The sequence below is a fragment of the Phyllostomus hastatus genome, unplaced genomic scaffold, assembly GCF_019186645.2.
Source record: "Phyllostomus hastatus isolate PE091 unplaced genomic scaffold, TTU_PhHast_1.1 phas_scaffold_78, whole genome shotgun sequence".
NCBI classification, from domain to species: domain Eukaryota; kingdom Metazoa; phylum Chordata; class Mammalia; order Chiroptera; family Phyllostomidae; genus Phyllostomus; species Phyllostomus hastatus.
The window spans coordinates 25,967,348-25,990,765 of NW_025334041.1; the positions used below are offsets into that span (position 1 = coordinate 25,967,348).

The 23,418-nt window shown below is 35.8% G+C and overlaps 1 protein-coding gene across 4 annotated transcripts in view; it reads right to left on the reverse strand.

Moving 5' to 3' along the window:
* GLCCI1 (glucocorticoid induced 1) overlaps positions 1-23,418 on the reverse strand; it is a 95,154-nt gene that overhangs the window by 41,987 nt on the left and 29,749 nt on the right. For all 4 annotated transcript variants that reach the window (XM_045827475.1, XM_045827474.1, XM_045827473.1 and 1 more), the window contains exons 2-3: positions 20,437-20,588; positions 959-1,045 (exon numbers count right to left, since the gene is read on the reverse strand). In XM_045827475.1, coding sequence (XP_045683431.1) covers positions 959-1,045; positions 20,437-20,588 — 239 coding nt within the window. The remainder of the gene's footprint in view (positions 1-958; positions 1,046-20,436; positions 20,589-23,418) is intronic.

Here is a 23,418-nt window from a genome sequence, read left to right on the forward strand (position 1 = left end):
GAAACAAATGAAGTAGTTTGGTTCTCTTGCAAAGCCATGAGATTCTCTCACCAAGAACGATCAAAATATACTAGATAACCATTTTTTAAAGGAGTGTTTACATAGAAAATAGACTAGGTGACCTTTCAACTCTAAGTTTCTATAAAAAGTAGATAAGAATTTAGATAGATATAAGATAACACTATCAGGAAAAATAATCCAAAATATACATAAAGTTGATTGTAATTTGGGTTATTCATAATGAATAAGAAAATAGGGTCATAAAAACCATTATAAAAGATGTGACTTCCACTGTACTATACTGGGTCTTAAAGGGCAACAACATGCTGGCTATATAACAAAGCTATTAGAAGCAGAAAACACTTTCTTACCATTGTACAAAGCTATGATCTAAGTTTTGGTTGCTGTAACTCAAAAGCAAGAAAGCTGAGGTGGAACAAAAGATAACCAAAACAAAGAAGATATACCAATATGATATATAAAATCAGAATTCATTCTGGAAAGGCAAAAAGTGAGAGGGTGCATAACAGATACTTATAAAGAACATGAATAACACATCTAAGTTAAACTCAGACTTGTTATCAAAACATGGGAGGCAAGACTTAAACTCTGTAAGAGGTAAGGCTAACACAAATAAAGAAAGTACCATTATATTCAGGAAATAGTAAGATAATTTGCTAAGACCAAAATAGGTTATAGGACCCTAATGGGCATAACTCAGTCGTTTGGGCACTGTCTCACAAACCAAAAGGTCGCCAGTTTGATTCCCATGCATGGCATATGCGTAGGTTGTGGGGCCAGGTCCCCGGATGGGGGTGTGTGAGAGGCAACTGATCAATGCTTCTCTTGCACACTGATGTCTCTCCCTCCGTTTCTCCCTTTCTTCCCCTCTTTCCAAAAAATAAATAAATAAAATCTTTAAAAACTAGGTTATAGACTAAAAACAGAAATAGCTTACCTCTTTTAGTTGGTCAGCACTCCCCCATGATGCAGATCGCTGATGCGACCTCTTTTCTGCTCCCTCTTCCACCCAACAGCTAGGTGTCTTTATAAAAACAAAAACAAAAGAAAAATAAGGAATTTTGTCTTTACTCCTTATTCTCAAAGCAACTAAAATATATTTCAAAATTTTTGTGCAAACCAGTTGTACAAAAAATAGCTGTACACTAAATACTAAGGTCCCTTAAATGCTAAGATTTTCATGATCTTGTGTAATGTTTAAAACATTTTATTATATTCTGAATTAGACATGATCAGTTGAAGATGCCTCTGAGTAAAGTTACTAAAAACATTCAGTTTTTCACATCAACAAATTAATGAAACAATCAAATGTAATACAAAACACTAAATCCCAACTGATTAGTACCATTTAGTAGCTATATTTAAAATAAGGTAAATTAGGGAAAATAAAAACCACAACTTAAAGACAAATAGTAATGATTATCATAGTAAATATATATGGCTTTAAAAATTATTTTTATGCCCTTGGCTGGTATGGCTCGGTGGACTGAGCACTGGCCTGAAACCAAAGGGTTGCTGGTTCAATTCTCAGTCAGGCCATATGCCTGTGTTGTGGGCCATATGCCCGAGTTGAGGGCCAGATCCCCAGTTAAGGGCATGTGAGAGACAACCACACACTGATGTTTCTCTCCTTCTCTTTCTCCTTCCCTTCTTTTCTAAAAATAAATAAATAAAATCTTTAAAAAATTATTATTATACACTGAAAAAAATCATTGCTTATGTTGAGGCTGTACCTATGGCTCCACATAATATATAGCTTCTTGTGGAAAAGCCATCAGTTCCACTTTATACAGAATGCTTGTAGACAACTTTTTAAGTAATGGCCACCTCTTAAAAGTAATGAAACCAGTTACAATTGAAAGGTAATGGAATAAAAATACATAAACTCCTTAACAGTTCAAATACTAAAGTGAAGTTCTTTAGTCATAACAGAAAGAGAAAATATTTTACCCAATGGCAAGTGTAAGGATAAAAGGTATCAATATATTAAATAAGCTGCATGCAAAGAATTATTTAGTTTATGAAATTTCCCAAGTTCAGTTCTAGATAAGACAAACTACTTTGAAAATGATGAAGTTCTCAGGTAGTCCTATCTTTAATAATTTATTCTAAATAATTCAAGTTTCTTTTAGTCATACTTTTATTTTGCCAATTTATATGCCTTAATTTATTTTAATTTTTAAATTTCTAACAAGTGTAAACATTACTCTTGTCAAAAATCAAATAATTAAGGATCACAATGTTTAAAACTCAAAGTACATTCACAGAAAATGAGTCAATTTTCTGGCATGTCCAAAAGTATTTAATAACAATGCTAATTATTTTCATTTTGTACAGATCTAACATTTTCAAAGAACATCTATATACAATGTACCTCCAACTTAGAGATAAATCAATACTACAAGTTTTGCAAATGCTTTAATGCCACTAAGCATGCCAATGACAAATGGAGCTAAATCTGAGGTCTGTTATCTCACAAGATATCTTTCTTCACGTTATCATTTTTTTCTAAAACTGAATATAAAAACTTATTTCGTAATTTCAGAATGCAGTATTGGTTATACAAAAGAAATAACAACTACAAAAAATATTAACAACCTGGCAAGCTAGCTAATAAAATAGTTTTTTAAAAGTGCAAACCACTGAGAGAGTGCTCTCAATTATGTGGCTATAGAGTTACGTGCACATAAACCATATAAGTATATTCATCATAGTCTCAATTTTTAAAAAAATACTCCCCAAAGAGTAATTTAATTATAACCATATCAATTTAAAATAGTATAAAAGTGCTCTGGTCTATACATCTAGTCTATAGGCTGCACTGTCTAGTACAACAGCTGGTAGCCACATGCAATTATTTAAATTTAAATTAATGAAAATGAAATAAAAGTAAAAACTCAGTTCCTTAGTCACACTAGTACATTTTAAATGCTCAATAACCACTCGTGGCTAGTGGCTACCAGCTGCCACCTAGAACAGCACAGATATGGGACATTACCATCACTGCAGAAAGTTCTATTGAGAGCAAGTGCTCACATTTAATCACTGACTTTTAACAAGTTGTTTCAGTCAAAGCAAAACCAAAAGACAGCTTCTTGGTTTATGAAAGCTATTTAAAGCTTATGCTTGTCAAGTCACAGAAGATGAAATCATTTGTATCTAATTTGTTAAATCTGAATATTTGAAAAATGTCTTATCATTTAAATGAGGAAAAACAACACCACAGTAGCAAAAGTTCTTTCCTTTCAACTCAGCAAGTGATAGCTTCCAGCTAGCCTGTTTTTCTGCCCATTAACCTAGAGTAGTGTTTTATGAAGCATACTACTTATAACAGTGCTCGTGGATATAGGTCAGAATATATGACAAAAGGGTTCCGTGATCAAGATAAATTTGGGAAATAAGGTATACTACACCTTCCTCTAATCAATGTACAATGTAATTAGCCGTTCAACAACTCAAATGCATACACACACACAAAGACATATACTCTTTAAAAAACCTCCTTTATTTTCTTTCTTTTACTTATACGACCCAGAACACTTATTTTGGAAGTATACTCATTAACATCCTCCAGAGACAGCTTGGGAAGCAATATTGTCCTGAATTAACCTGTACTACGTATGAGAGCTTGCTCTTCAACCCTGATACTGTGGGGATTCTTCTTTGCTAGCTGCTTCCACTTAGACAACCAAGGAAGAGAAAATAAACCTTGTGTACACTTGGGCAACGCAAGAACACCAAAGCCTAGCTCTAAGACTGCTGAGACAATGGTGGTTAATTTTTAAAAATCCCCTCTACGTAAAAAGGACATCTATATGTGGAAGAGACCATTTTTCACTTTCACCTCTCAGAATCACCCCAAATCCAGCCTGTGAAGCTTTCTTCCCAGCCCTCAGGTTCATCCTCCTACCTCTGGTTTCCTGTGTGAGGACCACTCCTTCTCTGAGTTAAATACACAGAAAACAGTACTACTGCACAGGACTCCACATTTGTTTTTCAGACTATTTTTTAAGAGCAGTTTTAAGTTCATAGCAAAACTGAGAGGGTGTTACAGAGAGCTCCCACGAACCCCTGTCCCCACACATACCCAGTCATCCTCCACCAGAGTGGTACACGTGTCACAACTGATAAACTTACACTGACGCGTCACTATCACCCCCCAGTCAACAGTTTACATTAGGGCTCACTCCTGGTATTGTATTGAATATATTCTATAGGTTTGGTTTGGATAAGTGTAAAATGTCATGTTGTCTATCGTTACAGTATCACACAGAGTATTTCCACTGCCCTAAAAATCCTATGTTCTGCCCATGCATTTCTCCCCATCCCCCAACCCCTGGCAACCGCTGATTTTTTTTTACTATCTCTATAGCTTTGTCTTTCCCAGAATGTCATAGAGTTTGAATCACATAGTTGGCTGCTTTTTCAGAGTGCCTTTTTCCACTTAATATACATTTAAACTTCCTCCATGTCTATTATGGATTAATAAATAATTTCTTTATAGTGCTGAATAATATACTCTTGTCTGGGTGTACCAGTTTCTTTATTCAATCACTTCTTTTTTAAATTTTTTTTATTTTTTAGTATATTTTATTGATTATGCTATTACAGTTGTCCCATTTTCCCCCTTCACTCCCCTCCACCCTGCATATCGTCCCCCATCCACATTTCCCCCCTTTAGTTCATGTCCATGTGTCATGCTTGTAAGTTCTTTAGCTTCTACATTTCCCATACTATTCTTGCCCTCCCCCTGTCTATTTCCTACCTACCATCTATGCTACTTATTCTCTGTACCTTTTCCCCCTCTCTGCTCCTCCCACTCCCCTGTTGATAACCCTCCATGTGTTCTCCATTTCTGTGATTCTGTTCCTGTTCTTATCATGATTGCTTCCAAGATTTGGCAATTAAAAATAAAGCTACTATACTGCCCCGGCTGGTATGGTCAGTTGGTTGGAGTATCGTCCCATAACTGAAAGCTCGTGGGTTTGATTCTGGGTCAGGGCACATGCCTACGTTGCGGGTTCAATGACTAATCAGGATGTGTATGGGAGGCAGGCAGTCAATGTTTCTCTCTCACTCTCTCTCTCACCTCCTTCCTTCCTCTCTAAAACATAATGAAAGAATATCCTTGGGTGAGGATCAAAAACAACAACAACAACAACAACAACAAATAAAGCTACTATAAACATCCACATGCAAGTTTTTCTATAAATGTCCAATTTCAAATCCTTTGGGTAAATACCGAGGGTCATGAATGATAGTGAGAGCATGTTTAGCTTTGTAAGAAACTGCCAAGCTATCTTCCAAAGTGTCTGTACCATTTTGCATTCCCACCAGCGATGAATGAGAGTTTCTGATGCTCTGTATCATGGCCAACATTTGGGTTGTCAGTGTCTGGATTGGGGCCCTTCTAATAAGCATGTAGTGGTATCTCATTATTGTTTTAAGTTGCATTTCCCTGATAACGTGATATGGAGCATCTTTTCGGATACTTATTTGCTGTCTTCCTTGGTGAGATATCTATTAAGGTCTGTGGCCCATTTTAAAAAATCAGGTTGTTTTCCTAGGTTGAGTTCTAAGTATTCTTTGTGTATTTTGAATAACAATCCTTTACTGGCTATGAATCCTGGTTACTTTGTTATTTACATCTTTATTCACAAACTAGCAAGGGAAACTACATAGTCCTGCATTATCAATGTCAAAACAGATCAAAGTAACTCAAAGCAAGAAAATACTGTTTTTAAATACTGATTTTTAATTTGTAAGAGCCAAAACCCACTTCTAAAGAAAACCTTACAAAAAATAAAAATACTAATAAAAACTTCACAAAATTCTCTTAATCTTATTTAAAACTTTAAAAAATTATGGAAATATGAATATTGACTGCTAATTATTTTATTGTACTTATACAGATGATCCTTAGTGGCAAAGTACAGTACTGATAAACCTGGCAAGAAATGAAGTGGGAAAACATATTTGCCAATGATACCTCGGACAAGGGTCTGATCTCCAAAATATATAATGAACTCACACAACTCCACTCCAGGAAGACAAAAAACCCAATTAAAAAATGGGCAAAAGACTTGAACAGACACTTCAAGGAGGACACACAGAGGGCCCAGAGACATATGAAAAGATGCTCAGCATCACTAGCCATCAGAGAGACACAAATTAAAACCACAATGAGATACCACCTCACACCAGTCAGAATGGCCAACGTAAACAAATCAACAAACAAGTGATGGAGAGGATGCGGACAAAAGGGAACCCTAGTGCACTGTTGGTGGGAATGCAGACTGGTGCAGCTGCTGTGGAAAACAGTATGGAATTTCCTCAGAAAACTGAAAATGGAACTGCCTTTTGACCTAGCAATTCCACTGTTGTGACTATATCCTAACAGCCCTGAAACATCAATCCATAAGAACCTATGCACCCCAATGTTCATAGCAGCACAATTTACAATAGTCAAGGGCTGGAAGCAACCTAGATGCCCATCAGTAAATGAGTGGATCAAGAAACTATGGTACATTTACACAATGGAATTCTATGCAGCAGAGAGAAAGAAGGATCTCCTACCCTTTGCAATAGCATGGATGGAACTGGAGAGCATTATACTAAGTGAAATAAGCCAGGTGGTAAAAGACAAATACCATATGATCTCACCTTTAACTGGAACATAATCAACAAAAGAAAAAAGCAAACAAAATGTAACCAGAGACACTGAAATGAAGAACAATCTAACTCTAGCCACAGGGTAGGGGGGAGGGAACAATGGGGGGAACGGTGTCCAGGAACTACTATGAAGGACACATGGACAAAACCAAGGGGGAGGGTGGAAGCAAGGGAGGGAGGTGGGTTTGGCTGGGGTGGGAGGGGAGTGGTGGGGGCAAAATGCAGACAACTGTAATTGAACACCAATAAAATAATTAAAAAAAAGAAATGAAGTGTAACTCCTTGAAAATCAATGATATTTCAACTAATAATTAATAATGATTATAGACTAATTTTCACTTATAAAAAGGTTTTAAAATAGATAACAAACCCTTCATTATTATAAATATATCATTTGACTGATAAAAATTTTTAAACTTTTAAAAAACTTTTAATTTAAAAGGTAACTTTGAAAAGTCTATCCTGATGAAGCTTTAAAAAGGAACACAAAAACATTATGATTCTAACACTACTTTCCTTTGTTTTTCTAGTAACTGTATGTAAATATAGCCAGTCTTATAACCGGATATAAATAGCATCTTCACTTAGAAATAAAGAGTATAGAGAGTTCAGCTGAAAACAGCATGAGGAATTCAGTGAGAGTAGCAGTTACTCAAACTTGAACCACACTCCCACAATGTACCAAGTTACGTGCTCATTCTATCAGACCAGTTTCAGCCAGTGATCCCTGGATGAGCAGTATTGGCCTCAGCTGGGAACGTGTTAGAAATGCTAATTCTCAGGTTCAATCCAAGAATTATAACTGGAATTTCTTAGATGGAGTCCATCAACCTGTGTTTTAACAAGCTCCCCAGATGATTCTCATGCAAGCTAAGGTTGGAAAAGCACTGTTAGATTAAGGAAAGAAAAATGAATAAGAAAGAGATTCTGCACTCAAGGTGACATGCTGACCATATATAACATCACTCATTTTTCTTGTAGGCTAGTATTATAAACCAATATAATATCAATTTGCATATAATTACATCTTTAGACATCATCATAAGCTAACATAAATACTGTTTGGAGACAGGCAGAAAGTCAAATTGACAGGGAGAGATTTTTCTTTTCTGAGGAATACTGAACAATAGTCCTTAGGAAAGACTAACATGCCTGAGTATTTAAGTAAAATGTATAAAATCCATGTCTACTGAGTTCTCCATGTGTTCTGCACAACTGAATTGAGATCTGTGACGGAATGATTTGTGTATTCTAGATTATTAACCAGGGAACTTGTAGAGAAGCTGTACTTCTGTTTCTAGATCTCAAGAGGAGGGGGAGAAAGGGTGTTGGTGGTAAATCTCTGAATTGCAATTTTTTAGAACAGGAAATAGCACAGAAATCAACTATTACATCTGTGCTAGACATGATAAAATGAAATAATTTGACTCACTCTGTAAGAAATGCTAATTTGAGAAAAAGCAATCATAAATGTGCCAACAACCTTAAACATATTCACAGCAATTCTGTTTTCAAGAATTAACCTGAGATGTACACCAAAAGAAGCACTGAAATAAATTAAATGTCTACCAATAAAAAAGTTACAATTGTGGCACATTCTTATAACAATACAAACCCCACCCCCCACAGCATGTGGACTAACATCCTCCTTTATTAGGCAAATACAAAGAGAAAATATAAATAGGGGTGGGAATTCTAAATAATTCTATAGTAAATCTATAATTTTTCAATTGAGTGAGAAAAACAATCAGAAAAAAGGACTTAACTATCATGTTTAGGAATATTGACTGGCATGAAAAAATACTATGACTTAAGAAGGTTATAAAACACTACCTATGGTATCACTTAAATTGTTTTTAAAATAGCTTTTAATTTTTTTAAATATAAATAATCAAAATATATAAGGATATACATCAAAGTGATAAAATGGCTGTCTGGTTCTTAGAAATATAAACAACTAAATTTTAATATGAAAAGGTTATACTCAGGGGAAATATTAATCAAGACAAGGAATATTCTATAAAAATAAGTAATATCAACCCTAAGGAAGATATAATGTACAAAACATCTTTAAACATCTACAATATTATCAAGATATATAAGGCAATGACCACTGAAAACAGACAACAAAAAATTCTAACCCACAACTGCCAGCTTATGACAGAATAAGTGGACCTTTAAAAAGGGGGCTATGTAGAAAAAAATGGAAGAAGATCCAAATAAGCATATACTTATTGGATGGGAAGAATTAACATCATTAAAATGTCTATACTACCCAAAGCAATTTATACATTCAATGGAATTCCTATCAAGATTCAAATGACGTATTTCACAGGACTAGAACAAATATTTCAAAAATTTATATGGAACCACAAAAGGCCCCACATAGCAACAGTGATCCTGAGGAAGAAGAACAAAGTTGGAGGAATCACACTACCTAATATCAAACTATACTATGAGGCCATAGTAATCAAAACAGCATGGTACTGGCATAAAAAGAGACACATAGATCAATGGAACAGAACAGATAGCCCAGAAATAAATCCACACCTTTATAGTCAATTCATATTCAACAGAGGAAGCAAGCACATACACATACAATGGGCTAAAGATAGTTTATTCAATAAATGGTATTGAAAAATTGGACAGATATATGCAGAAAAATGAAACTAAACCATCTCTTTACATCATACACAAGAATAAATTCAAAATGGACTGGAGACTTAAATGTTAGACCCGAAACCATAAAAATCCTAGAAGAAAACAAAAGGCAGCAAAATCTCAGATGTAGCTGAGATTTTTATCAGATATATCTCCCCAGGCAAGGGGAACAAAAGAAAAAATAAAGAAATTATATAAAACTAAAAAGTTTTTGCACAGCAAAGGAAAATATCAGCAAAATAGAAAGACAGCCCACAGAATGGGAGAACATATTTGCCAATACATCTGATAAGGGGTTAATATCCAAAATTTATAAAGAATTTACAAAACAACACAGAAGAAAAACAACTCAGTTTAAAAATGTGCAACAGACCTGAAGAGACACTTCTCCAAAGAGGACAGAAAGATGGTCAGGAGACATATGAAAAGATGTTCAATGTCACTAATCATCAGAGAAATGGAAATTAAAACCAAATAAGATATAATTTTACACCTGTCACAATGGCCATCATCAGTAAATCAACAAACAGCAAGTGCTGGTGAGGATGTGGAGAAAGGGGAACCCTTTTGCACTCTTGGTGGAGTGCAAACTGGTGCAGCCACTGTAGAAAGCAGTATAGAGATACCTCAAAAAAATTAAAAATAGATCTGCCTTTTGACCCAGTGATCCCACTTCTGTGAATATATCTAAAGGAACCCAAAACACTAATTTGAAAGACAATGTGTTCATTGAGGCACTATTTACAATCGCCAAGATAGGAAGCAGCCCAAGTGTTTTATCAGTAGATGAGTGAATAAAAAACTATGGGGCATTTACACAATGTAATACTACTTAGCTGTAAAAAAAGAAGAACATCGTACCCTATGCAACAGTATGGATGGACCTGGAGAACATTATGTGACGTGAAATAAGCCAGTCAGAGAAAGACAAATACCACATGATTTCATTCACATGTGGAATCTAATGAACAAACTGAACTAACAAGCAAAATAGAGAAAGACTCACAGATAGAGAGCAGGATGACAGCTAAGCAGGGGAGGGTAGTGGGTAAAGGGATTGTGCAAAAAAGAAAAAGGACTCATGGACATGGACAACAGGGTGGTGATTTTGTGTGGGGAGAAGGGTGTGTAAGGGGACTAAATGGTAATGAAGAAATAAAAAAGTCAAAGAGTATATCCAGAAAGTATTGATAGATATCTGAACCTAGAGAGCTGTAAATTTGCCAGAATATTACCTAGCCAGGCTTATTTCTAGCAAAAGTAAGATATAGATATATGAAGGAAAAAATAAAAATAAATAAAACAGAATAATAAGATTGAATATATAATTAATTCTGTATCTAAAATAAAAGATTGTACTTCATTTTCAAGTACAGAACATTTAAAAAAAGTCATATATTAGTCCACAAAATATTTCACTGAAGTTTCCAAATACCTATAATTCTATGTTCTAATTATAATACCATCAAAATAGAAATTAAATTTTTCCTAGGAAAAGAAACTTTAACCACATAGAAATTAAAAACAAAACAAACAAAAAGTTCTCATATGCTAGACCGGAATAAAAACTAAAATTGCATAATATCTTAAAAATATAAATAATGGAAACATTATACACTAGCCAAAGCTGAGCTTAGAGGATAAGTCTTGGCATATATTACTAAACAAGAAATATCACAAATATGAAAATTGTGCATTCATCTCCACAATCTAGAAGAAGAACAATATAGACTGCAGGAAGGCAGGAGAATGGCAACGACAGAACAAAGACTGAGGGCAATGAACTAGAGAACAAAAATAGAAAAATCAATCTAACACCTTAAAAAGATTAAAACACTGTTTAACTTAGTAGTTCCTCAAGGGTTTTTAGGAACATGTACAAAGGACCCTTGGACAAAACCAAAGAGGTAGGAGGATCAAGAGTGGGAAGTGGGGATGGATGGAGGGGAGAAGATGGTGGAGGTAAAATGGAGACAACTGTACTTGAACAACAATGAGCAAAAATAAACAAAAACCTAAGAATCAAAAAAAAAATAAATGAAATCACTTAAAACACAAAAATGCAATGTTAAAAATGAGAAAAAACTATAGATATACAAGAAATTAAAAGAAATATTCGAGAGTACTTTGTGAAACTCTATGCAAATACACTTCAAAATCTGGATGAAATGAATTATATTCCAGCAAAATAAATGAAAAATTTCAACTAAATAAATAGAAACTAAAAGAGATCAAGAGCCATGGAAGAAGTTGAGATTTCCTAAATAGCTACAATCCCAAAACATACAAGTCTACTCAACTTCATAGGTAAAATTCTTTAGACCCAAGTAACAGACAACTGAGATAATTTTACACCATGTCAATGGAGAGAGGAAGGAAATCTTGCAAAAATCACTTTATGAAGCAAGTATAACACCAATCTAAGGATTACATTAGAAAAAAGAAAAAACTTCAGCTCTCATTTCTGAATATTGAAACAAATAAATAAATGTTAATACTTCATTTAACTAATTTTAAATGTCATATTATAAAAAGAACTCCACAAACCAGTAGCATTTACCCCATAAATGTAATCATAACCAACTATTAAGTGATCTATTAAATTCACCATGTTAGAGTCACGAGTCAAAAAAAAATATTCATTTCAATGATGAAATGACATTTGGCCTATAAAGAACCACACCTGATTTTAAAAATCAAACAAAAATGATTACTAAAATCAGGTGTGTGTTTGTCAGAATGAATACACTGGCTTTCTTTTTTAATTGAGGTAAATTGAAATAATCATATAAATTATAGGTGTACAAGATAATGATTTGATATTATACAGACTATGAAATGATTACAGTGATAAGCCTAGTTAACATCCATCACGACACATAATTATAGAACTTCGTGAGACAAAAACTTAAATTTACCTTTAGTAACTTTTGAATATGTGACATAGTATTATTACATAGTTGCCATGCTGTACATTACATATCCCTGACTTCCATATGTCATAACTGAAAGTTTGTACCCTTTCACTCCTTTCACCCACCCCTCAGTCCCCATCTCTGGCAACCACCAATCTGTTCTCGGTGTGTGTGAACTTGGTTTTGTGTGTGTTTGTGTTGTTTTGTTTTGTCTTATATTACACATACACGTGAGATTGTATGGTAAATGTCCTTCTCTCTATGAATTATTACACTTAGCATCATTCCCTCAAGGTTCACCCATGGCTTTACAAATGGTAAGATTTTTTTTTATAAATGAATAATATTCCACTGTGTGATATATAGCATTTTCTTTATTCAGTCATCTGTCAATGCGCACTCAGGTTATTTCCATATTTTGGCTGTCACAAACAATGCTGCAATAAACATTGTGCTATATATATCTTTTTGTGTTTTCATTTTCATCAGATAAATGCCCAGAAATAGAATTGCTAGATTATATCACAGTTCTTTTTAATTTTTTTGAGGTATTGGCATCCTGTTTTCCGCAGTGGCTATAGCAATTTTCATTCCCAACAGTACACTAGGGGTTCCCTTTTCTCCACATCCTCATCAAAACTTACTTTTTGTCTTTTTGATAATAGCCATTGTAATAGGTGTAAAGTAATATCTCATATCCAATGAGATGGCTTTTATTTCTTTTTTCTTGTCTCATTGATCTGGCTAAGACTTCCAATACTATGTTGAGTAAAAGTGGCAAGAGTAGGCATTCTTGTGTTATCCCTGATCTTAAAGGAAAAGCTTTCAGCTTTTCACCATTGGGTATGATGTTAGCTGTAGGCTTGTAATATATGGCCTTTATTATGTTGAGATATGTTCCCTCCATACCTTGTTTTTTGAGAGTTTCTATCGTAAGTAGATGTTAAATTCAGTCAAATGCTTTTGTGGTATCTAGTGAAATGATTATATAATTTTTATCCTACATTTTGTTAATGTGGTGTATACAGTTGATTTATCTGTGGATGCTGAACCAACCTTGCATCTCAGGAATAAATCCCATTTGATCATGGTGTATCATCCTTTTCAATGTAGTATTGAATTTGGTTTGCTAATATTTTGTGGATGATTTTTGCATCTATGTGCATGAGAGATATCGGCCTGTAATTTTCTTTTCTTGTGGTGCCCTTGTCTGGTCTTGGTGCACCAGCTCTTTAAAACTGCATTCTAAAGCAAGTCTCCTGGCCACACTTAACTTCAAATGGGCAAAGAAGTATAATACTATCATGTACCAAGGAGAAAGAATGCAAATATTTAACAGCCTTCAACAGCACTATACCTGGAAATCAGAGGAAACACCTTTGATTATTGTTCTATATTATCTTTATTGTTTGTCCACTTTAAAAAGAATATATGTTATTTTCTCATTTGACTTCAATTTATAAAAAAGGAAACTGAAGTTTAGCCACGCAGCAGTTGATTCAGTGGGCCATGACTTTTTGAAAATTATTTTCTATTGATTGTGCTATTACAGTTGTCCCAATTTTTCCCCCTTTGCACCCCTCCACCCAGCACCCCCCCCACCTCAGGCCACCCTCAACCACTGTTCATGTCCATGGGTCATACGTATAAGTTCTTGGGCTACTCTATTTCCTATACTGTACTTTACAACCCCATGGCTATTCTGTAACTACCTATTTGTACTTCTTAATCCCCTCACCTCTTCACCCATTTCCCTATACCCCCCTCTCATCTGGCAACCATCAAACCACTCTCCATATCCATGGTCTGTCTCTGTTCTTCTTGTTTGCTTAGTTTGGTTTTTAGATTCAGCTGTTGACAGATATGTATTTATTGCCATTTCATTGTTCACAGTTTCAATGTTTTTTTAAAAAAATAAGTCTCTGTAACATTTCATATAATAATGGCTTGGTGATGATGAACTCCTTTAGTTTTTCTTATCTGGGAAGCACTTTATCCGCCCTTTGATTCTAAATAATATCTTTGCTGGGTAGAGCAGTATTGGCTGTAGGTCCCTGCTTTTCATGGCTTTGAATATTTCTTGCCAATTCCTTCTAGCCTGCAAAGTTTCTTTTGCAAAATCAGCTGACAGTTTTATGGGGACACCCCTGTTGGTAGCAAATTGTTATTCTCCTGCTGCATTTAAGGTTTTCTCTTTACCTTTGGCATTTCGATTATGATGTGCCTTGAAGTGGGCCTCTTGGCATCCATCTTGTTTGGGATGCTCTGTGCTTCCTGGACTTGCATCTCTGTTTCTTTCACCAAATTAAGGAAGGTTTCTTTTATTATTTTTTCAAATAGGTTTACAATTTCTTGCTCTTTCTCTTCTCCTTCTGGTACCCCTATGATGCAAATGTTGGAATACTTCCGCAGGCTGCTTACACTATTCTCGTTTTTAGATTTTTTTCTTCTTGCTGTTCTGATTGACTGTTTTTTTGCTTCCTTATGTTCCAAATCACTGATGTGATTGTCAGCTTTATCCACGCTACTGTTGTTTCCCTGTAAATCGTTATTTATTTCAATTAGTGTATCCTTCATTTCTGACTGGATCATTTTTATGCTATGGAGACTCTCAGTAAGTTCCCTGAGCATCCCACTAACCAGTGTTTGAACTCTGCATCTGATAGATTGCTTATCTCCATTTTGTTTAGTTCTTTTTCTGGAGTTTGATCTGTTCTTTCATTTGGGTCATGTTTCTTTGTCTCCTTCTTTTGGCGGCCTCCCTGTGTTTTTTTCTATGTATTAAGTAGAGATGCTTTGATGCTGTCTTGCTGTCTTGTGTGGGCTAATGGAGTGGGTGTCCTGTAGGGTACAGTAGCACAGCCTCCTTGCTTACCCAAGCTGGGTACTCAAGGTGTACCCTCCATGTGGGCTGAGTACACCCTCCTCTTGTAGTTGAACTTTGACTGCTGTGGGCAGGTCAGTGGGAGGGATTTACCTAAGCCAGTCAGCTGCAAGGACTGGCTCTGACCACTGACCACCAACCTCCACCCTCCATGGAGGATCAGCTGTGCAGTGGCAGGATGGTAATGCTCTGACGTGATCTGTAGTTGTCCACGGGGATGCAGGCTCTGGGATATCCTGGCTGGTGTAGGCCTAGGTCAGTCCCCACCTGTGTTCTGCCGAGGGCCCCTGAATGAGCTATAAAGCAGTCTAAGATGTCTGCTACTTGTGCTGGGCTTGAAGATTCCCAGGTGAAGCCACACTGTGAATCTAGACTGGCTGTTGCTAGTCCTGGGCCTGGGGGCACTTAGCAAGAGGTAGGAGGCTGTGAGCTCATTGAGGCCACTGTTACTTGTTTGATAGGATTTAGGAAGTTATAAAGCATAATCTAATATGTCATTCATATGGAAAAGTCACAGTTAACAGTTTGGGTGGGCCTATAAGTTGTCTCAGGGAATAAAGTCTCAGGGAATCTCCAGGGCTGGACAAACAGTGTTAGCCAGGTTGATGGAGTCTCAGATATGGCACTGGTCTGCTCATTCTGTGGCTCTGTGAGAGGAGGACTCAGAAAGGGACAATGGCCTCTGCCTGGCTTTCTGTGTGAGAGACAACTGTCCCCCAGCTCTCACCTTGATGCCAGACACTTCAGTTCCTCCCCATATGCCACTGGTGCCTTTCTAACTGCTACCCCAGTGCTGGAGCTCAGAGAGAGTAAATCTAAGTCCATGTATGGATTCTTTAAGGGGAACTGCTTGGGACTCCAGAAGTTTCTTCTATCAACTCAATCCCCATTGGTTTTTGCAGCCAGAAGTTAGGGGGACTTATTTTCCTGACACTGGAACCCTGGGCCGGGGTGCCTGGTGTGGGGCTGGGACTCTTCGCTCCTGAGATATCCTTCCCAAATTTTTATTCACCACACATGCATGTGGAACTAGCCTGTTCCACATCTTTGCCCCTTCTACCAGTATGGATGGATGTGGTTTCTTTAATTCTGTAGTTGTTAGACTTCCACTCGACTCAATTTCTGATGGTTCTGAGTGATGGATGTTTTATATTTTAGTTGTAATTTTGGTGTGGTTGTACAATGAGGCAAGCCACGTTTACCTATGCCACCATTTTGACCAGAAGTCTTGGACATCACTTTTCCCCCCACCATTTTATTTTAAAAAATTCAAACACAGAACAGCTGAAAAAACTGCTCGTGAGTACTCATAAAACCAACAACTTATATTTTATAGTCAACTTTTTGTTGTATTTGCTTTATCACATATCTATCCATCTATCCATAACTGAGCTGACTTTTATTCATTTCAAAGTTACTGGGTTAGCCAAAAAGTCCGTTTAGTTGTTTTCCATAAAGTAAAAGACATTTTTCATTTTCACCAATAACTACCGATTTGGATATTTTGAGTATGTCGTTATCTTCCACATGGTATAACACTGATTATTCTCAAGTAATATCTTGATTTGATTGCTATCAACTTTGATGGGTGTACATGACCAAGGGGCATAGTCCAGTGAGAAATCTCCAGGATGAAACTTTTGATATGTTCGATTGGTCGCAGGACCTTTTCCAAACACTACACATATCTTTTTTTTTTGCATTTCAGTTGCATTTTTATCTTTCTTGAAATAATAAAGCATAATATGCCAAAAATGTCACATATTTTCTTCCATCTTCAGTATTAAAATGGATACATAGAAATTCACCGATTTTGATAAGCTGTCACAATACAATCTAACAAAACTGTTTCCAATGAAGTTAAAGACAACTAAGTACTACTAGAGCCATCTTACGGAAAAAAACAAATGATCTTTTTGGCCAACCCAAGAGTTGCAGACAGCAATATACTTCACCCCTAAACTATTAGAGTTCAATATTTATGTTCTATATTTTTAAAGTTATATAATAAAATGCACAAGTATCAACTTAGATCTAAGTTCTGACAAACGCATTCACCCATGTAACCAAAGCCTCTCAAGATATACATTTCCATCATCCCAGAAAGTTCCCTCATCCTGAGCCTTGATTTGAAATAAGATCTGTCTCCAAAGTCTAGTCTTTCTCACATTATACTAATTTTTAAAGGCCCAAAGTATAAATATATTGAATATTAAGAGTTTTATTGCCAAACCTCAATAATTAAGGTAGTTGAAATATGGAAATATGACAGGAAGAAAGCACCAGAGATGCCCTCCACCAAGACCAGAGAGCCCAAGTATTTAATATCCGAGGCAAGGTGACTGTACCACTTGCCCTCCACTAACTCCGACTAAATAAACAGAAACTTCTACTTCCCTCCCCCAGAGTTCAAAAGTTAATCCAGGAGGGAAGAATGTGATAATAAAAACCATCGCATATGTTTATCTCTTTTATCTTCAATTAAACTAACAAATACTTGGGGCCAAAACCATTTCTTTTGCTCGTGAGGCAAGCAGGAGGATAAGTGTTACATGCTTCAGTGACTACTATGACCGGCAGTGGGGAATTGGAGGAACAAACAAGGCTTTGTGATCAACCAACTCTGCGTTCAAATCTCTTCATAAAATCTCTTTGTATTTATCAGCTACATAAACATTACCAATTACTTAACTTTCCTAGGCCCAGTATCTCACCTGTATTACCAATTACTTAACTTTCCTAGGTTCAGCATCTTACCTGTAAGATGAGGCCTACATGTTATCTTTCTTTCAATGTTAGGTTTTCAAAAAGGACCTACGTGCAGAACCAGGCAAGGAGAGCCCCTACCCTGAACCTTGAGCTCTTGGGGGGAGAACACTGGTCCTCTCCCAGCCATGTCCCTCTTCAGAGGGTGAAGCGGATTTAGGACCAAAGGGACATGCACACCATGAACCCATGCCTCTGCCACAGGCTATGCTCTGGGTAGTCCAGACCCAGGAACTCCTTGGTCAAATGGCAGCAAGCTGGCTTTCCAAGGTCTGCCAGGACCTACTTCCTGAGAAAATGGGGATGAAAATCAATATGAGGACTGGGCGTTCAACATATGTGAAAAGCTACCCCTCAGGGCACAGAATGGTGTGGGGGTGTAAAAAGATACGAGTTTAGGCTCAGAAGGTGGGTGAGCTCAGCCCATGTAGACACATTCTGGCATGTAACTCTAAGGAACCTAGAAATTCTTAGCTCAAACCAGAATTTCAAGATCCATATGAAAATTTATTTGTCAAATTAGAAGGACAAATATATTTCATATAATAGTTTGTTAGTTTAACTTATACAGTATGGGTCTTCATTTATATTTGCTCCAGACCCTCCAAATGTTACAAATGGGCCTGTCTATATTTACTACTAATAACCTCACATGTATATTGCCATATACGCTTTCAAATAGTATGTTTAGTCTTATAATATTATAAGTTCAGTTACATTACTCCTATCACATAAAGAAACTGATATGTTTAAACCTACTCAGAGCCCTTCTATGCTATCTCCATATCACTCTTTTTTAAAATTAATTAATTTATTTTTAGAGAGAGGGGAAGGGAGGGAGAAAGAGAGGGAGAGAAACATCAAGGTGTGGTTGCTTCTCATGGGGCTCCCACTGGGGACCTGGCCCGCAACCCAGCACGTGCCCTGACTGGGAATCTAACCGACAACCCTTTGATTCACAGCCCGTGCTCAATCCGCTGAGCTACACAAGCCAGGGCTCTTCTTAATTCCCCAATATATGCGTTTCCTCCTCTGCCACATCATACTATCCAAGACAAGGTGCCCCTAATCCTTAAATCCAGCCCTTATTCTCCATGACCTCTCTTTACAAGCTTGTAAGTCTAGAGTATTTCTGCTCTCTTAGCTTTTGCTCTTTCCCTGGCTCTTCTTTCTCAGAGCTTTTGTGAAGGACAAATGAGATAATGTTTCTGGATAGTGTCAGCATGAAGCATATCCAATAAAAGGTAGGATTTTTTTTGTCTAAAAAGAATAACTACCATTTTTAAGTGCAGTGGCAGTTACTCTACTAAACAACACACACACATGCACGCACGTTACTCCATTTATCCTAGCAGCAGCAAAAAACTGGAGCTCAGATTGGTTGACAAATTAACCTATTTTAGAAACCTGGTTCCAACACTTTCTAGTTTTATGATCCTGTGTAAGTCACTTAACCTCCCTGAGTTTCTGCTTCCCTGTCTGTGCAGTCTTACAATGTCCTTGTGAGACTTAAGTGAAACACAGGATGTAAAACACACAGCACATGGCACACAGTCAGTATATGTTGACTCCCTCCTCTTCCTATTGCTTCCAGGTGCATACATTAGTTTTCTCCTTTTCCCTTGTGTGCACTTCTAAAAACTGAGTCTCCGGTCCTTTGACCTTCTTTGTTTACACTCTACACCTACACTTGTGAATGCGGCTCCTCTAGAGAGATGGTTTTGAATTATCTGTGTCCATTTTTAAGTGTCCAGGCCCACATCTCTAAATTTTGCTAGTTATTTCTACTTCAGAATCCCACTGCCTACCATTTCAAACTGATCTTTTTGCTCACAAAGCTAAGAATAAAAAGCAAAAGACTGGGGGTGGCATAAAATATTACAAAGGCAGAATTGGTAGGACGGATGATAAAGAAGCTAATTTCATGGTTTCAAGCTTGTCTTAGAAAATTAGAAAAATTGAGAAGATTCTCATACATCACGTCCAAAATTTTCCCCCTTTTTCTCTTCCCTCATTCTTCAGACATGAAACTCTAATCCTTCTATTTTCCTAACCTACAAAGCATAATGTTCTCATTCCTTTGAATTCTCTCACATTTAAATGCATCCTTTTTAACTGGGAAAAAAACACCCAAAACACCTCTGACATAAACTTCCTTAGTCATATGTTAATACTTTGTAAATTATTCCCAAGACTGTGCAAACTTTTCTTAAAAAAATTACTTAAAATTTTTAATATAGTTACTCATCATATTAATTTCTCTTGAGAAGCAATTAAGCTGTAAGTCTAAAAAAACTTTGTAATACAGACTGATACAGTTTTATTAATTAGTAAATAATTTAAAAACTTAGAAAAACCAGATGACAAAAAACAAAGTACATTAAAAGAAACAGCTTTCTTCTTTGGTTGAATATATTATATTTCAAATTTAGGAATATTTGATTAAACTACATTTTCTTTACTGTGATCAAAACAGAATAACTGCAGGGTAGTCAAACTGTTGATTTGCTATTTTACCTGAGTAGCTTTATCTTTCATGCATGAAGGGTAATGAACATGAGGGTCCCGTGGCCACTGTCCTGTGAGATAAGGTCCTGTTATCGTATCCAAAGAAGAGGTTCGCCTTATTGTACTAGAGGTTCGAACTTGCTGCGATTTTGGCCTGTCCACTATAAAAAGTGAAAAAGAAATTAGATTAGTCACTAACAAATAAATAAAATCTAAAATTATTTAAACTTCATAGTTTGTAGAATGTCATCCTATCAATTTTCCCTACAACATATATGTTTATCCCAAGAGCCCCTTTATATGATCTGATGGAATTTACAGACCCCCTCCCAAAGAAAAGTAAATTCACATATTAAATTTGACAGGCACTTCCAGGACTGCCACGGACCCTCTGAAGCCCATCTATTTTAGAGGCCTGCTTTACAATCTGTATATCATCTCCACTGCCATTACTTGGTAAGACTAACAGGTCTCACCTGGACTGCCAATTTCCTAACTGCTATCTCTGCGTCAATTTCAACTGAATCTTAGAGTGCCATCTCCTTCCACTGTTAAAAAACATTTCTATCGGTATTCATTTTTTTCACTTAAAGCCCATATTCTTCACAATTTGGCTCTCACATACTCAATGTTTGATGTCTTGCTACTCCTCCATACACCCATGCTAACTACTAAGGGCCACACAAACTAACTTCAGTTTTGCAAAACACTCCCTTCTCTACCTCTACATACGCTGTTATTTCCTGAGCTAGAACTCTCTCCTTCTCTGTTAACTTGACAAACTCTTATTTAAGATACATTCTCCCCACCAGCACATAAGATTAGTCCTTACAAACTGAAAAGGAATTTATGCGCAATACTTACTTAATGAATTTATTTACAGCTACATAAAAACAACATATATAATGACACCATACTTTAATTCAACTTCCTCATTGATAGAAGAATTTGAAGCCCAGAGGGATAAAACTGAATGACCCAATGAAACAGAACTGCTAACAGGTGAGAGAGGTAAAAAGGATTCAAGATCTCCAGACATTCTACACAGTTCAATCAAAACACTAGGACAATCTACTTCTCTCCATATGGGTACCATAAGTACCTCTGTTGAAAATTAAAATGATCATACTGAACTACAGATTTTTTATCTATGTATCTCAAATAATTTGATGTACGTTCTATAATAAAATCCAGTGGATTACAGAATCCAAGGCTCACAGTCTTACTCAGAGTTATATCTCACATCAGGCAAATGCCTTGCACATTACAGAGGCTCAGGAAACATTTGTTACAGAATGCTGTCTTTTAACTGTCTTCCTAAAACCAGAATGGTTTTTAAAATCAGAAAACAAAAGAAAATATAGTATATGCTAATGTTACTATATTTTTATATATTTTACAACTGCAGTTTTGACTTCTTTGATATAACAAAAGATCTGAAAATTTCTAAACTTCCTCCCTGTCTTCACTGCTTAGGTCTAATTTGATTTCACCATAGTCAGAGTACCAAGGACAGCCTATTTCTGCTCTTTGGAATTATCTGCAATTTTCTTTGTGACCAAAAACGTGGTAAATTTTGTATACATTTCATGAATCATGGAGAAGACATATTTTGTTTTCAGAATATACAGTTCATTGTCATGTACATAAACTAAAATAAAAATATAGAATATAGGAATAATGTAATTATCAACTTGATCTGTCACAGACTTAGAGGAATAGTCCACAGTTTCTGAACTACTATTGAGATCTAACAATTTCCTTTATTTCTTACAATTTTTATAATTTATATTTTATAATATAATATAACTTGGTTCATATTAATATACACTGTCAATATGTTTTGCCATTTTAATCTGTTCCATTTATTACTTTTTACTTTTAAACTCTGTCAAATTAAACATTATGATGCCCTTAGGCTTTCTTTCTATTACAATTTGCCTGGTATGCCTATTCTTTCATTTTTTATTTCTTTGAATCATTTTGTTTACGTGAGTCTCTTGTATACAGCATATAATTAGGCTTTTTGAAAAAAACCTTTGTAATAAGACTTTTCATAAAAGGTAAGTTTATCTCACTTATGTTTATGGATATAACAATTCTGATTGGACGCGTCATGTAATTTTTTTCCCTGTGTTGTAATGCTTCCTTGCTACTTGTTTTCTGTTTTACTGTTTTTTTCTTCTTTCTTCTTACCTCCTTCCCCCATAAGTAATTTGGAAAATACGTAGACTATTTTCAGTTCTACTACTAGAAGTTATTTCTATTAATTCTTCTAAAAACCTTTTTTGGATGTAAAAGCAATACATACAAATTTTTAGCAGCTTTGGGAAACAAAAAATTAATGTGTTGCTCAAAACATGATTTATAACAATTTGTTTTAAAAATTTAAAAGCTACTGTACATACCCTCCACCAGGAAGAAACAAAAGACAAAACAGATGATCCACCCTCCTCGCAAAAGAGCCAACATTTATAGTAGTTCACCACTAAACTTAAAAAGGCCTACATAAAGATCAGCAATAACCAGAAAATAAAAAGCTATTATATGTGGCAAACTTCAGGCTAAAAAATTGCTCCCAACTATTTAAAAAGCTGTATGTAGTGTACTTATAGCTATTAAAGCTCCTTCTAGCTTGGTAAATAAACAGGGAGCATTTTTGATGTTTTATAATGAGTTAATTATAAAAAAGGTACAGTCAGAAACAAAGGATACACTAATTGACATAAAGAGCAATTTTAAAAGGGGAACAACAGTAGAGAACACGAAGCTGAAGATCAAATCAGTGATGTGGAACATAGGAAGCAAAAAACAAGCAATCAGAACAGCGATAAGGAAAAAGAATCCAAAAAATGAGGATAGTGTAAGAAGCCTCTAGGACAACTTTAAGAGTACCAACGTTCACACTGTAGAGGTGCCAGAAGGAGAAGAACAAGAAATTGGAAACTTATTTGAAAAAAAAAAATAATGAAAGAAAACTTCCCTAACTTG